The 15,711-nt window shown below is 36.0% G+C and overlaps 1 protein-coding gene across 1 annotated transcript; it reads left to right on the forward strand.

Moving 5' to 3' along the window:
* Window positions 1–793: 793 nt before the first annotated feature.
* Window positions 794–10,958, forward strand: LOC131070151 (uncharacterized). The gene is made up of 2 exons (XM_058005694.1): window positions 794–1,004; window positions 10,213–10,958. Exons 1-2 carry the CDS (start codon window positions 794–796, stop codon window positions 10,956–10,958), a joined length of 957 nt encoding a protein of 318 aa, XP_057861677.1.
* The last annotated feature ends 4,753 nt before the right edge of the window (window positions 10,959–15,711 follow it).

The raw sequence follows: 15,711 nt of genomic DNA on the forward strand, positions 1-15,711 counted from the left end.
TATGAGCACATAGAGGAGGGAGGCATGAAGGCATTGAGGTGGGCATTTTATGATGATCAAATCAATGACTATGAGATCTCATGGCAGGAGATGGTGGATTTATACAAGCCACTGCTAGCAGTACTTACAGGGTTTATTAGAGGCTTTTTTATGTCCCACCCATAGGTCGAAGGCACTATTTGTTGGCTGGGGAGTGGTCTTGGAGATGATGATCACAAAGGGTAGGAGATATGCATGGGGTACATGCATGCTTGCACATTTATATCATGAGTTGCATCAGGTTGTGTATCATAGAGCCACAAGTTTATCTGTAGGGGTTACATTGTTACAGGTTTGGGCATGGGAGCATATAGTCGTGACCCGATCCTTGGCAGATAGAGATAGATCAGTCGCTAGGGCTTATGTATTTGGTTGCACAGGGGTTGTTGTCTAGCGTAAGCTGGGAAAATTGGAGTATTGGCATCAGGTGCTAGATGATCCGGACATAGTAAAATGGAGACCTTATTTAGATTACGAGCCATGGCCAAAGGATGTTATAGAGATACCATTTGTGTTCTCAGCTTGATACCTTATTGGACAAATAATGTTCATCATTGAGAGATTTTTGCACACACAGGTGTATCTTCAATATGGTTGCATATAGGGAGTACCACATGGAGCCTGCCTTTATGCATGTAGACAACAGGATGTGACAGAGTGTGGCCTTATCATTTCACATGAGGCAACATATGCAGAGTTTTTTGGTTTAGGAGCATAGAGTTGGGATTACACAACTGGCGTGGTGGATGCAGGGATGACTATTGAGTATTCACAATACTTCGTAGCACATGTAGTGCCCAAATTGTTTGACCTAGCCGAGCCAATTCCTACGTTGGATGATGGTGAGGAGGACAAGCCAAAAGTGGGAGGAACTCGACATCACATAGATGATGATGACAATGATGAGGAGGGTGGGGGTGGAGGCAGATCGGGTGGAGTAGGTGTAGGTGGTGCTGGTGGGATAGGTGCTAGCAATTAATTAAAGGGCTTGGAGATCAAAGTACCTCAAAGGAGGATATCTGGGATCCCTCCTACACAAGTCACAGTTATAGGGGAGGCTGCTAGGAAGGATGTAGGGGTAGTTGGTACTTCTACATAGGCTTCGACTCAATAACCAATAGGATAGAAATAGGGAGCCCCTAGACAGGTATAGTTTCAAGTGCCCTTCCATCAGTAGAAGGATTTGATAGCTGGGCTATAAACCATAGTCTAGGGTCTACAAGGGCAGTTGAGACATGTGCAGGGGAAGTTGGCCCAGGCTTAGGGACATATTATCATACTAACAGTTGAGAGAGATATAGCTCACCAATAGCTATAGACTTCACATACAGGGATTGATACTTTACAGAGGCTGGTAGATTAGGGTCCTAGTAGATATGTTATGAGAGAGATCAAATGGTTGGGTGCAAAGATCCAATATTGGCACTCTTTATGAGTGGGCCGTTCCTTTTGATCAACAGGCACCTAGCTTCACATAGTCCTCTTGGAGTAAGACTTCTCAACATACTCAGATAGGGAGCCATGGGGTGACAAGTCCTCACCGTGATCCACCTAGTGGAGATCCGGGTGCTGGGGGTGCATCAACAAGAAGGTTGAGCAGACTGATAGGATCTAGGGGGCAGTTTAGCTCCTTGTGGTACATGTGTCCTCCATTTTCTATCATCTTGATGCATACATCGATTCATTGAGATATTATATGATTATAACAATTTTTTGATGTATCTATCATATTGTCATGATATCCTTGTACACTTTGACATTGAATCTTTTTTAGATTATATGAGATGTAGCGGTGAGTTTTGATCTATATGATGCTTATATGAGTCATGAATTGATGTTTTATGTTTTTGCTTATATGATGGATGGATGCATTTGATTGTGACTCTATATGCTTACATGATTTATATATATGATGTGTATATATGTATATGATTTCATTGTGACATTTTCATATGATGATAATGCATTGAAATTTATGTATCATGATGATGTTTACTCATGCTTGATGTGTGTTATGTGATCCTTGTGTATGTGATGCTCGTGTATGTGATGGATGTATTTGATTTCTATATGTATCAGATGTCGATATGCTTTTCTTTTCCTAATTATGCATATGATCCTTATTCTAGATGTGTTAGATGCCTATATGATGTTATGTATATGATAATGCAATGATGAGATTTGTATATGAGAATGTATTGATGCAATGTATGATATGGATCATAATGATGTATGCAATAATGTACTAATATGAACATGTATTTAAACGAGATGAACAAATGTACTGATTTAAAATTTAATTATATGCAATGATAATGAATGCTATAATGTGATGATGCGAATGATTATCTTTTTGTTGAGGTCAAGTGTACTCAATCCTTAAATAAGAGAGATGGAATCATTTATTAATTTGTCACCCTCATGCAAGTCATGCTTAAAATTTTTATGAAATATCTAATATGAATGCAATCTATCTTGATCATACTAGCCTATTTATTCAATGTTGTCATTTTGTCGGTCAATTTTGTTGTGCCCTTTTTGTCATCATTGAGCTCTTAAAATGTTGGAAGTTAATACAAACATCAATGGTATAATTAAACCACGATGACCTGAGTACAACGTACATGAAATTTGATATTGCAAAACAACACAAGCATCAAAGTATAATTGAACCAAGAGGACCTGAGTGTTTTTTGTATAAAATAGACAAGAGTTAACCCTTTTCTTATGCAAAATTTGAAATGTCCTCAATGATATGTATCCAATCATGTCTTGTGGAAAATTTGAATATATAGTATCAATTATCTCCTCACAGACCACAGACAAAGAAAATATCATGCTCCTTCATTGCTTCTCTAGTTCAAGACATCCTTTAGTCGCTTAGGAGATATGATAACAAAATCAAGATACAACAATTGAAACTTTTTGCCAAAGTGATCAAATCGTGATTCTGAATGGATCATCCATTAAATTTGTGTTTTATCGATCCTGATGTTGAGTTTACTAGTTGGTTTCAAGAGTTGTGATGCATGTTTAACATCGAGTTTCTTTGTGATCTTTGTTTTTGATGTGTTGTCTTGTTGTTGTTTATCTCTTGTTTGTCTACATTGTTTTAAGCTCAAAGTGGATTTCTCCTATTAAGTTCAGGATTGTGCCCCCAATATAGAAACAACCTTTTATTAGGGATAGATACAATGATCACCAAGCCATGTTGAGACGTTACTGCAATGTCTGATTATGTACACTTGGCTTTGTTATAAACATGGATAATGATGATAAAGAGTGAATGCATGACATATATACCAATAGATGGAAGAGTCGATCTATCAAAAGTAGCGTCTATTGCTAGGTTTTCCCTACTTTCTTTTATTGTAACTTTTTTATTTTTATGATTTTTTATTTTTGTTTTTGCTTTTTCTTGATTTCTTGATTTTTTTTTAAAATTCTATGCATTGGATGACTCATTTGTAGAACCTTTTGAGATGGATGTTGTTGATAGGCTCGTCAAATAGGCCCCCTTCTAGTGTAGATACCTGATATGCCCCAGACCTATATGTTGATATGATGAGAAAGAGACCTAGCTAGTTTGGTTCAAAATTTCCTTTCTTTTCCCGATCTTGTTGATTACGAGGATTCTCTTTTAGTACCAAGTCGCCAACCTAAAATATTCTTGGTTTCACCTTGTGATTATAGCTTCTGAACATCCATTGTTGATATGTTTTCAGGTGATCAAAAGCATGTTGATGACGTTCATCTAGCAGTTCCAGCTCTTGTAGTTTGTTTACCCTATATTCCTCATCTGAGATGAACCCTTTCAATGATACTCTTAGTGAAGGTAGCTCAGCCTCAATGGGTAAAATAAATTTTGATCCATACACAAGTGCATATGGTGTGGCTCCAATAAGGGTGCAGATGCTATTTTGGTATGCCCATAAAGAAGGGTTTAGTTGGACATGCCAATCACAGCCAACATCGCTCATTGTTTTCTTTAGGATTTTCAAAATGGTTTTGTTTGAAGCTTCAACTTGGCCATTCCCTTGAGGATAATAAGGTGTGGAAAAGTGATGCTAGATATGGAATCTTTCACATAGTTCTTGCAAATCTTGGTTCTTGAAGGTTCTACCATTGTTAATGACAATGGAACTAGGAATGTCATACCGATAGATAATGTAGTTCAAAATGAAGGAGGATATTTGCTTGCCAGTGACAATGGTTAATGGAACAAATTCGATCCATTTTGTGAAATACTTAGTGGTTGTGATCATGAATTTGTTTCCATTTGAGGAGGGATGGATCTTACCCATGATTTTGAGTCCTCATTGACAAAATGACCATGATGTGGTGAACGATTGCTGCTCTTGTGTCGGTGCATGTATAAGATTTCCATGGATTTTCCATTTCTGGCACTTCTTAGAAAACTGATAAGATTCTTTTTCCATGTTTGGCCAATAGTATCCTAGTCTCAGAATTTTCTTGGCTAGAGTAGGACCACTTGAATGTGTACCATAAATAGCTTCTTGAACTTCTCACAAGGCTATTTCAGATTCATCACTTTCTAGACACCTAAGGAGAGTACCATCAAGACCTCGTTGGTAAAGCACATCGGTTGTTAAAATGTAGTTGGTTGCTTGATGGATGAAGTTTTATTTTTGGTTCCTAGATAGATCGGGTGGAAGGGTATTGTCTTTCAGATAGGTATATATCTTCCCATAGGTTAAGGATTCAAAACTGACTAGGTGGCATATGACTTGGGAATCATGATTGTCATAGGCAAGGGAAAACAATTGTTCCACTAGGAACTCATAATGATTCTATTTTTTTGGTATTTGTAGGAGAGAAGCGATGGTCACCATGGCATCTACAAATTTGTTGTCTAGTCTTGGAATTTGTTCAAATTTGATCTCAATAAAGTATTTCTTAAAATCATCCACCATTCTCTTGTATGGCATCAGATTGTTGTCCTTTTTTTATAGTCATCATTGAACTGACTGATGACCACTTAAGAGTCCCTATAGACTTGTAACTCTATGATCTTCCATTCCACTACTACTTTGATGATAGTGACCAATGCCTCATATTCAGCTATATTATTTGTGCAAGGGAACATCAACTTGTAAGATATTGGGATTGTGTGTCCTTGAGGAGTGACAAATAGGATACTAGCATCGGATCCATGTTGGGTGTAAGATCCATCAAAGTATAATACCATGATCGTGTTGTAACTGCTAGGATATCTGCATCCAGGAATTTAATATGAATTGGATGATTATCTTGCAATGATGCTTAAGCTAACTGATCCGCTATGTATTGACCCTTGGTGGCTCTTTTGTCCATATATTGAATATCCAATTCACTCAATATCATTACCCACTTTGCTAGTCTGCCTATTAGAGTGGCCCTGCTAAGTAGATATATCAATGGATCTATCTTTGTTGTAATCTTGATTGTGTGGGATAACATATAGTGTCGCAACTTTTGAGAAGAAAACACTACAGCTAAACAAGTCTTTTCAATGAATGTGTAGTTAAGTTCATAACCACTCAATGTTTTGTCGATGTAGTAAACAACCCTTTCTTTGCATGTTGATTCTTCTTGTGCTAGTAGAGCTCCCAAGGATACATTAACTGCTAAGATGTATAAAAGAAGTGGTTTTTTTGTTATTTTTGATACCAACATAGATGGATTCATCAAATATTGTTTCAACTGTTCAAAGGTGTCTTCACAAATTACCTCCCATTTGAAGGGACCATTCTTGTGTAGAAAATGAGTGAAAGGTAGACGTTTGTCGGTCAACTGCAAGATGAATATTTTGATGGATTGCAACCTTCCTTATAGTGATTTTAGTTGCTTGATGTTTCTAGGAGTTGGCATCTCCATGATTTCTTGCACTTTTGTTGGATCTACCTCAATGGCCTTTGTTGATACTATGTATCCTAGGAGTTTGCCTGATGTTACTCTGAATACACACTACTTTGGATTTAGCCTTACATTAAATTTTTCCAATCGCTGAAAGATTTTATTCAATATCTCTAGATGTCCTTCCCTTGTAAATGATTTTTCCAGTAAGTCATCTACCTAGTCCTGCATGAATGTGTGCATCATATCATGGAATATTGTGGTCATAGCATGTTGATAGGTTGCTCCTGCATTCTTCATTCTAAGAGACATGACATTCCAAAAATAGATACCCCATGGGCATGTAAAAGTTGTTTTTTCCTGGTTTTCAGGTGCAATTTTGATCTGATTGTAGCCTAAGAAACCATCCATGAGCGATAACATGGCAACTATGTTGTTAAGTCCACAATTATGACTATATTGGGTAAAGGAAAGTCATCCTTGGGACAAGCCTTGCTGAGGTCTCTAAAATTGGTGCATATTCGAATGCTCTTGTCCAGTTTTGATGCAAGTAAAATTTTGGAAATCTATTCTGCATAGTCAATTGACCAAATGAATCCTACATCTAGTAGTTTTTTCAATTATGCTTTGACAAGAAGTGCTACATGTGGATGCATATTTCTCAACTTTTGTTTTACTGGCTTAGCTTCATGAGCTATGGATAGGTGGTGCATGATTAAGTCTGGATCTATCACTGGTATATCAACATAGGACCAAGCAATATTGATATACGTTGCTTTGAAGAAACTAGTGACATATGGTCTCTCTTGATATGCCAATGATTCAGCCAAGTGTGTGGTCTTTGTTTCTTCTTCAGTGTCAATGTTTATTGATCGTGTTGGCTCAATCAATATTGATGATCTTTCATGATAATGCTCAAGAAGAGTGTCAAGTCTTTCATCCTTTAGTGCCTCATAGAGGCTTTCACCATTGGATACACCCTTTCTTTTTACTTTTTTATGATCTAACATTGCCATTGAATGATTTTTACCGTTAGATCAAGTTTTCTTTATTCATTTTGTGAATAAGAGACTTGGTACTCCCTTGATTAAGAGCTTCATTATGAGATTCATTGGTGGAACATGTTTCTGGGAGTATTGAATAGAGGTGATGGACAATAGCTTCATCATCTTGGAAGATGGGTATATTAAGCATTTCTTTTTGTTCCTAGTCGATGAGTTCGGGATGCACCAAACGTAAGGAATCATCTAGTGGGTTAAGGTTTGTGATAGTAAGTGTCGTGATCAATGATGAGTCATAGTTTTATGGTTCTTTTATAGATAGTTTACCATCTTCAAGGGTTTATGTATTTGTTGATAGACTTCATAAACATACTTTAATGAACCTTATATGCTTGTTTTGATAAGTCTTTATTGTCTATAGCTGAAATCTTATTTTGACAGAACCATGAACCTTATAAATGCAATTATAAGTATTTATTATTTTTATGTTTGACTAAGGAATATGCTCAAAATAAATGATCATTATGTGTGGATACAATGTTTGTTCTAACCTTTGTGTGGCAGCTCTTTGGAATAATATTTATGAAGGAACATGGTCTCATTCATAGCAACAGGTTAACATGGACAAAGGATTGACAACAAGGTAGTAAGAGTTCAAAAATTTGTTGAATACTTGTTCGCTACTATCCATGTTCAATAAGGAGTCTGTAGACTAATTCTAATCCATTAGTAAAGACTATTAGTTGTCATGAGGGATGTTAGAGAGGATATAGGGAAAATATACAAATATTCAAAGAAGGACAAGAGTCTTGATTATCTTAGCTTTCCTAGATTTTATGTTTTAAATAAAGCTCCCAACAAAATAGTAGGAAGTGGAGTGTATGTTCTGGATTGTTGTTAAGGATGAATGTTATGAATCCTTTGTGCATTCCTGTGTTAGTTCCTGATTTCATATTAGAGTAATTTTATGTTGTTGAAGTTGATTTTTGAATAAAGAAAAGTATCTACTTTCCAAGTTAATATTACATTTCTGATATGGTTGTGGGCTTAATCAGTTAATTTCAGTTATAGTTCTTATTCTAGGAGACTCATCCAAGGGGGCCCACTTGGTGAGAATTTTGTATGGTTGTCTTTTATGCACTTTGTTTCTTAATTTTTTTAGTTTTGTTTCATTCACTTGCTCATTGTATGTTCCTGCAGCCACAGTCTGTAACTCTATGACTGTTCCTACAACCATGGCAGGGCATAATAGTTATTTATGTACAAGTTGAAGAATTGGCATTTTGTTGGTAGAAATTAATGTTATCCTTAGAGTCATGATTTCAAGTAATTTCCTTTTCTGAAAATAGTTGTTTAATCATTTTCAATTGTCTAAAATAGGATAGACTTGTTCCTATATGTTCTTAGTGCATATACTTTGCAATGCCATTTCAAGTTACACATCCTCAAATTGATAAATAAATGAGTCAGAAGAATGGAATTCAGATAGCTTCTCAATGGAAACTTGTGTCTCTAGTCTAAGTACTTAGTTGTGTGTTAAATCCATTGTTTTGTATCACTATTTTTGGTGTCATTGCCAAAGATGGTGACAAACTAAGAGTTTATGGGATTAATAGGATTTCATTTGTCAGAACAATATATTAGTAGCATTTCATCTTTAGTATAGTATAAGTCATTTATGTTGTTGAATGCATCACAAATATTAACCTTCCAAAATATATATGCATCAAAGAAGGAGAGATCCCCTTGGGAGATTCCTTCCTAATTTGGATAACTTTGACGAGTATCCACCTGAAAATCCCACTGAGCCAGAACTTGACCATTTTGTGTAACTCTTTGCAGACTTGATAACTTAACTCCTGCACTAGAACCACCACCTAGCGTAGATCTAACCGCTACATTAGTTGTTTACCAAGGTATTATGGTTGGTAGAGGCAATGGTGGAAATAATCCACCCCCATCCCCTGAACTAACCTTCAAATTTCCCATACCTCCACAAGGAGCCAATGCTAATTTGACAAACATCCCTCCTTCTTCTCTTCCTCACTTATATGGCCTTATTACAGAAGATCTAGATACCTTTCTCTTTGAATTTGATGTCCTATGCAAAAGCTATGATTATACTACAGATGGACACCAACTCAAATTGTTTCCATCCACCTTGAAGGATTATGCTTTCCAATGGTTCATGTCTTTAGGAGAAGATTATATCACTGACTGGGTCAACATAAAAGGAAATTCATTAAGAAATACAAAGATTATTGTAGGGGAAGTGATATGGTGGGAGATGATAGTTTCAGGATGCAACAAAAAGACAAAGAGTCCCTAGAAGATTATGTAGGAAGATTTCTCTATGGTCTGAAGAAATCCCAACATAATTAGCTAAGTGAAGATTCACAAAAATTAGTCTTCTTAAGGGGATTCAATGAAGAATATATAGATTCTCTCAACCTCATGGCTAGAGGAGATATTACTCAAGCTACATGGAGTGACATAAAACTACTCTACTAGAATTATTCAAGAGAAGCATTAAGGAAGCCCAGAGGATCCGAGTACATATCATCAAGAGGCAAATCTAACTCTCGAGTCTCAAAAATGGAGTTAACCAATCTGCTCAAAGATTTTCAGTAAGACATCATCAACAATATGGCCAGACAAATTGACATTCTCCAAGCTAAACAAAAACAAGAAGTTGTAGAAGCAATGTTGTCTGAATTTTGTCCATATTGCAGACAAAAGAAAAAGGAGTGCAGATGTAAAAAGTTGGCCAATATTGACAACATAATGCATCAACTGAACTTTCATCAAATTGAGGATGATGAAGGACAAATTTTATTTGTGTCACAAATAAAACCATGGGTTCAAAGACAAGGTATGCCACCCAATCCTTTATCTTTTAATGGTCCATATTCATATGCATCCAATAATCAATGACAAAACCAATATCCTCCTAATATTGGCAATTATGGGAACCCTTAATGAAACTATCAACCTAATTCTTAGTCTGGACCCCAAGCTCAATGGCAACCACCTCAAGGAAACTGACAGTCACCTAAAGCAAATTGGCAAGCTCAACAACCTAGTTGGCCCCAACAAGAGCCTTGGAAAGGACAACAATGGAATAACCAAGTAAATACACCTCCAACATCTCAGCCAGCTATTATGTCACCTACAAATATTCTGCCAAGACCTACATAACTTCCTACCCAGCCTACCCCTAATCCTAACAATAAACTACAAAAAACATGTGTATTCAATAGAGTTTAACCAATATCATGCCTACTAGTTAATATCAGTGATGTTCATCTCAAATCAGGAAAAATTCTACAATCACCAGCTACTCTAGTAATCACAAAGTTAACCAATAAGGAGGAAGAAATAGTTGAACCAACCCTAGTTTTGACACCTAATGATCCTAAGGATCCAGACCCTCCATTCCCTCAAATATTGGCTCAACCAAAATCTGTTCCTGAGCCAACATTTTATTTTCTAGATCAGCTTAAGCAAGTCTCCATAAAATTTCCTCTTTTCCAGGCCATTAAGGATATACCTATATATAGCAAAGTTCTTAGGGAAGCTTGTTTAAAGAAAGTTGGATGGAAGAAAAAAGACCCTACAATAGTTCATGCTTTGGGTAAACTAGCTAACACCATGCTGGGAAATGTGATCATGCCTAAGTATTTAGATCCTGGTAGTCCAATTGTTTCAATTATGATAAATGGAGTCATGATTCAAAATGCTCTAATAGACTTAGGAGCTACTATTAATGTAATGACCAAGGAGATTGTGCAAATTCTAAATTTGGCCCATATAAGACCTACTCATACAATTCTCCAATTAGCTGATAGTTTTACAGTTAAACCATATGGTATCATAGAAGACATTGTGGTAACTCTTGAATCTTGGGAGTATCCTACTGATTTTATGATTCTATCACCTAAGACTACTTTGGGAGGTTATCTAGTTATTTTGGGAAGGCCTTGGTTGGCTACTGTAGATGCTTATATTGGTTGCAGATCTAGGAACATGACTATTTTAAATGGAGATAGTACAAAAAATTGATACTCTTTCCACCTGCTCAACCTCAAGAAGAATCAAATAACTTTGTGTGGCCTAATTTGGGAGATGAATTTGAATAAGATGCTAAATATGGGGTAAAAATTATGATGATTGATAGAAGTCATGTTCTCCATCTCTATGATGAAGATCAACTGTTGATACAAGTGTTGAATAATACATGTACACAAAAAGCTCCGACAAAAGATATTGTTGGTAATTCTAAATGCTCTTCAAAATAGCTATTACAATCATTCGATTTTCTTACTCTAGCATTTCTTCACACTTTGTTACCTCAAGAAGTCAAGATACCTAGTGTGAATGAAGCCTCAATTAAAGAAATGACTAAACAAATTTAAGTGGCAACTAGAAAGTAACTCATTATTAACAATCAACTCTCAACACAACAGGAGCAGTTATTGAGAGAATTGCTCTAGGAAAAGCAATCTTCCTTTGCTTGGGATTATATTGATATGGTCGGCTTAGATCCTAAGCTATGTACTCACAGAATTTAAATTCAAGAGAACACTAAGACAATTAGACAGCCTCGGAGAAGAGTTAATCCAACCTTTAGAGAAATTGTGAGGACAAAATTACAAAATCTATTGGATGCTAGATTAATCAACCCCATCTTAGACAGTCAATGGGTTTCACCATTGGTAATTGTTCTTAAAAAGAATGGGAAATGGAGAGTGTGTGTGGATTACAAGGAATTGAACAAAGCTACAAAAAAAGATCACTTTCCACTACCTTTCATTGATCAAGTACTTCACTCTTTGGCAGGTAAGAAATATTTCTCATTTCTTGATGGGTTAAGTGGTTATAATCAGATACAAATTGCACCAGAGGACCTAGAAAAGACAACTTTCACTTGTTCCTGGGGAACATATGCTCACTATGTCCTTCCATTTGGGTTATGTAATGCTGCAACAACATTTCAAAGAGAAGTTCTAAGTATTTTTCCAGATATCTCACACAATTGTATGGAGATCTATATGGATGATTTCACCACATATGGTGATGAGTTTCAAGAAGCACTTGATAATCTATCTAAGGTGCTATAGAGGTGCCAAGATCATAATTTGTCCCTCAATAGTGAGAAATGTTTTCTTATGATGCAAGAGGGAGTAGTCTTGGAACATTACATTTCAACTAAAGGAATTTAAGTGGACCCTACTAAAATTGAGGTAATTCAAACTCTTACAATCCCTACCAAGCAAAAAGATGTACATAGTTTTTTTGGGCATGCTGGTTAGTATAGGAGATTTATCAAAAAAATTAGTACCATTGCAAGCCCTTTGTATGGTCTTTTGTTAAAAGATGTTGACTTTCAATGGACACCATTGCATGACAAAGCATTTCAAGAGTTCAAAACAATACTCACACAGGCACCAGTCCTACAAGGCCCCAAGTGGAACCTGCCTTTCTATATATATAAAAATACCTCTGACCATGCAGTGGGAGTAGTTCTTGCTAAAAAATAAGGAGCCTTAGAAAATGCAGCCTATTTCATTAGCAAAAAATTGCAAGGAGATGAACTCGATTGCACTATCATAGAAAAAGAGATATTAGGAGTCATATATGCTCTCAAACAAAATCATACATTACATTACATGATACCAAGTCTTTATTTATACTGATCATATAACAATAAGATACCATATGAACAAACCGACTATTTCAAGAAGGCTGGCAAGATGGCTTCTCTTGATGCAAGAATTTTATATTACGATCATTGACAAACCAGGAAAGACAAATGTTGTTGTTGATTTCTTATCCAGACTTACACACCAACCTGATGAGCCTAAAATAGATGACTCTTTTCTAGATGAGGATTTGTTTGGAATCACAATGCACATACCATGGTATGAAAATATATCTAATTACTTAGTTACGGGTAAGGTACCTACCTCTCTTTCCACAAAGGACAAAAGAATTTTGATAGAAAAGATCGTTCCATACACATGGGTAAATGGATGTTTGTTCTATACTAGACTTGACAATGTTATGAGAAGATGCATTCGAGAAGATGAAACATTTGGCATCCTCCATGCATGCCATGATGAACCTTGTGGAGGCCATTTTTCAACCAAAAAAACACCCATCAAGATACTTAACAGTTAACATGGGGTATTATTGGCCTACTCTACATAAAGATGTAGCTAACTATACTAGAAAATCTGATAGATTCCAGAGGATGGGGCACCCAACAAAGTCAGATGAGATGCCACTGTATCCATGGGTAGTTATTACCCTATTTGATAAATGGGGTATGGACTTCATTGGTCCAATTAATCATCCATCTAATGGAAAATCCTACATCTTAGTTTGTACCGACTACCTAACTATATGGGTTGAAGTCAAAGCAATGAAACATGTCAGGGACAATAAAGTTGTCGAGTTCTTGTATGAGGATATATTTACCGGATATGCAGTACCTCAAGAACTTGGAATTGATCAAGGTGCACAATTCACATCTAACCTGATTGTTATTATGATAGAGGAGTATAATATTAGACATAAAAAGTCTACACCATATCATCCTTAGGCCAATGGTAAAGCTGAAGTGACTAACAAATAAATTGAGGCCATCCTCACCAAAACAATTGTACTACATAGGAAAGATTCAGAAAAACACCTCCCAAAAGCAGTCTAGGCCTACTGAACATCTTGGAAAAAAACAATAGGGTTTATAGCTTTTGAACTGGTTTATGGTAAACATGTTGTCATGCCCATAGAAGCATAAAACTCTGTGTTCAACAATACATCTAGGTATGCAATTGTTAGAGACACAAAAAGAAAGAATATTGCATCTTAATCAATTGGATGAATTGAGGAAATTAGCATTGAAGAATACACTTTTAGTCCAATAGCATCGCATGAAGGGACATGATAAATACAACAAACCTAAAACTTTTCATGTTGGGGACTGGGCTCTATTGTATGATTCAAGGTTTAAGGATAATCTGGGGAAGTTACAAACAAGGTGGCTAGGCCCTTAAGAAATTGAGCAAATTGGTTAGGCCCATATGAAATTGAACAAGTGTTTGATAATGGAGTAGTCAACTTGGCCACTATTGATAATGCATGGTTCAAACTGCTTGTTAATGGCCATCAACTACACCTACATCATAAACCAAACACTAAGGAAGAGTTTCTTCAACAATGTCAACCACTTCCGACTATTCCTGTAGTCACTAAAGGTGAGCCTCTAATTCCACCATTTAATTGATGACAGTTGTCAAAAATCATAATAAACACTCCATTTCCACCTGGAGTTTCTTTCACTGTTTCATTCCACGTCATCTCCATCTCATTCCACTTTCTTGTCTTTCATTTCACTTTTGCCACTATAATTATTCTATAAACATTTCTACAATAATTTGTTCTTGTATTGCATGTGCCAACACAAGTCACAATGTGCCACAATCACATCACAAAGCACGTAAGTATATTTACACTTTCATGATTACAACTTTTTGCTTCATATTTTTTGTCATTTCATTCAAATTATGATTGCATTTTGATTTCCCACCCTTATGCATGTGTGGACACTACGTCTATCTTTAGTTGGGGGGAATTGATTGTGAGATAAGGTATTGCCATTATTAGACCTATACAAATTTGAATAAGCATCTTAACTCAGGTTAAAGGGATGAGTTATTTTTTTCTGGCATTGTTAAAGTCTAGTTTATTCCTGCATACCTGAAAAAGTGTGGAATTTGCAAAACAAGACACAAACAACTCAAGCACACCAATGAAACTTTATGTTAGAGATAAATGAAACATAAAACATAAGTAAATTAAAAAAAATCTCTAAGCACGTCTCATTGTTCTCTATCTCCAAGGATCCTTCAAATCAAGGTGGCTCTCATCTTGGAAGATCACTTGATCTCCAAGATGACTACCTAAAGAATGAAAGATATATGATAAAATATTTAAATGCAAGTGCAACTAAGTTCTTAGCATGATATGGATATGAAAAGCTATGATATGGTGCAAGATGATGAGATTAAAATGAAGATTATGCTAGTATGATATGCTATCCTAACCTGATAATTCTATGATAATACTAAGTTATGATAAAGAAACGAACACATTATGATAATTATATTATACTACGCTAACATAATAATTCTAATACTAGAATGCTCCTAAATGCTTAAGCTTGAAAAGAGGGGCAAATGAGACTCCTTGATAACCTGCACACAAGAAAATAGCATAACCTAGATGCAAAAACCTGGGATGATGATAATGAATGAAATGAGATCTATTTATAGAAGAAATGGGGAGTTGAATGGTTAAGATTGAGTAATCTTAACAAGGGTTAGGATTGAATGATCTTCAATCCATGTGACACTTTCAACCCAATCCCATGTTGACAAGTGTCACCATGAGGAGGCTTGAGAGGAGAGATAAGGAGCATTAAATGTTTGAGGGGACATGATGGCTACCCTAGGGGGTTGGGTTAGGGTTAGGTTAATGGATATTCCTTTTATCCAAGGGATAAATGAATGTGCAAGGGTTAAATGGTTACCTTAGTCAAAGAAATAAATTATTTGAAGAGACCCATGAGTTAAAAGGATGGTTAAGTTAGAGGAAAGTCTCTAACCAAAGGTCAAAGGTGAGTTAATCACAAATGGTTATGTAAGAGCCTGTAATGGTTTGGAAGACTTTAGAGGTTAACCAAGACATAAAGACTTTAATGGTTATTGAAGACTTTTGAGGTTTTTGAGAAGTGACTTCCTTTTATTTAGGA

The sequence above is a fragment of the Cryptomeria japonica genome, chromosome 1, assembly GCF_030272615.1.
Source record: "Cryptomeria japonica chromosome 1, Sugi_1.0, whole genome shotgun sequence".
Classification (NCBI taxonomy): domain Eukaryota; kingdom Viridiplantae; phylum Streptophyta; class Pinopsida; order Cupressales; family Cupressaceae; genus Cryptomeria; species Cryptomeria japonica.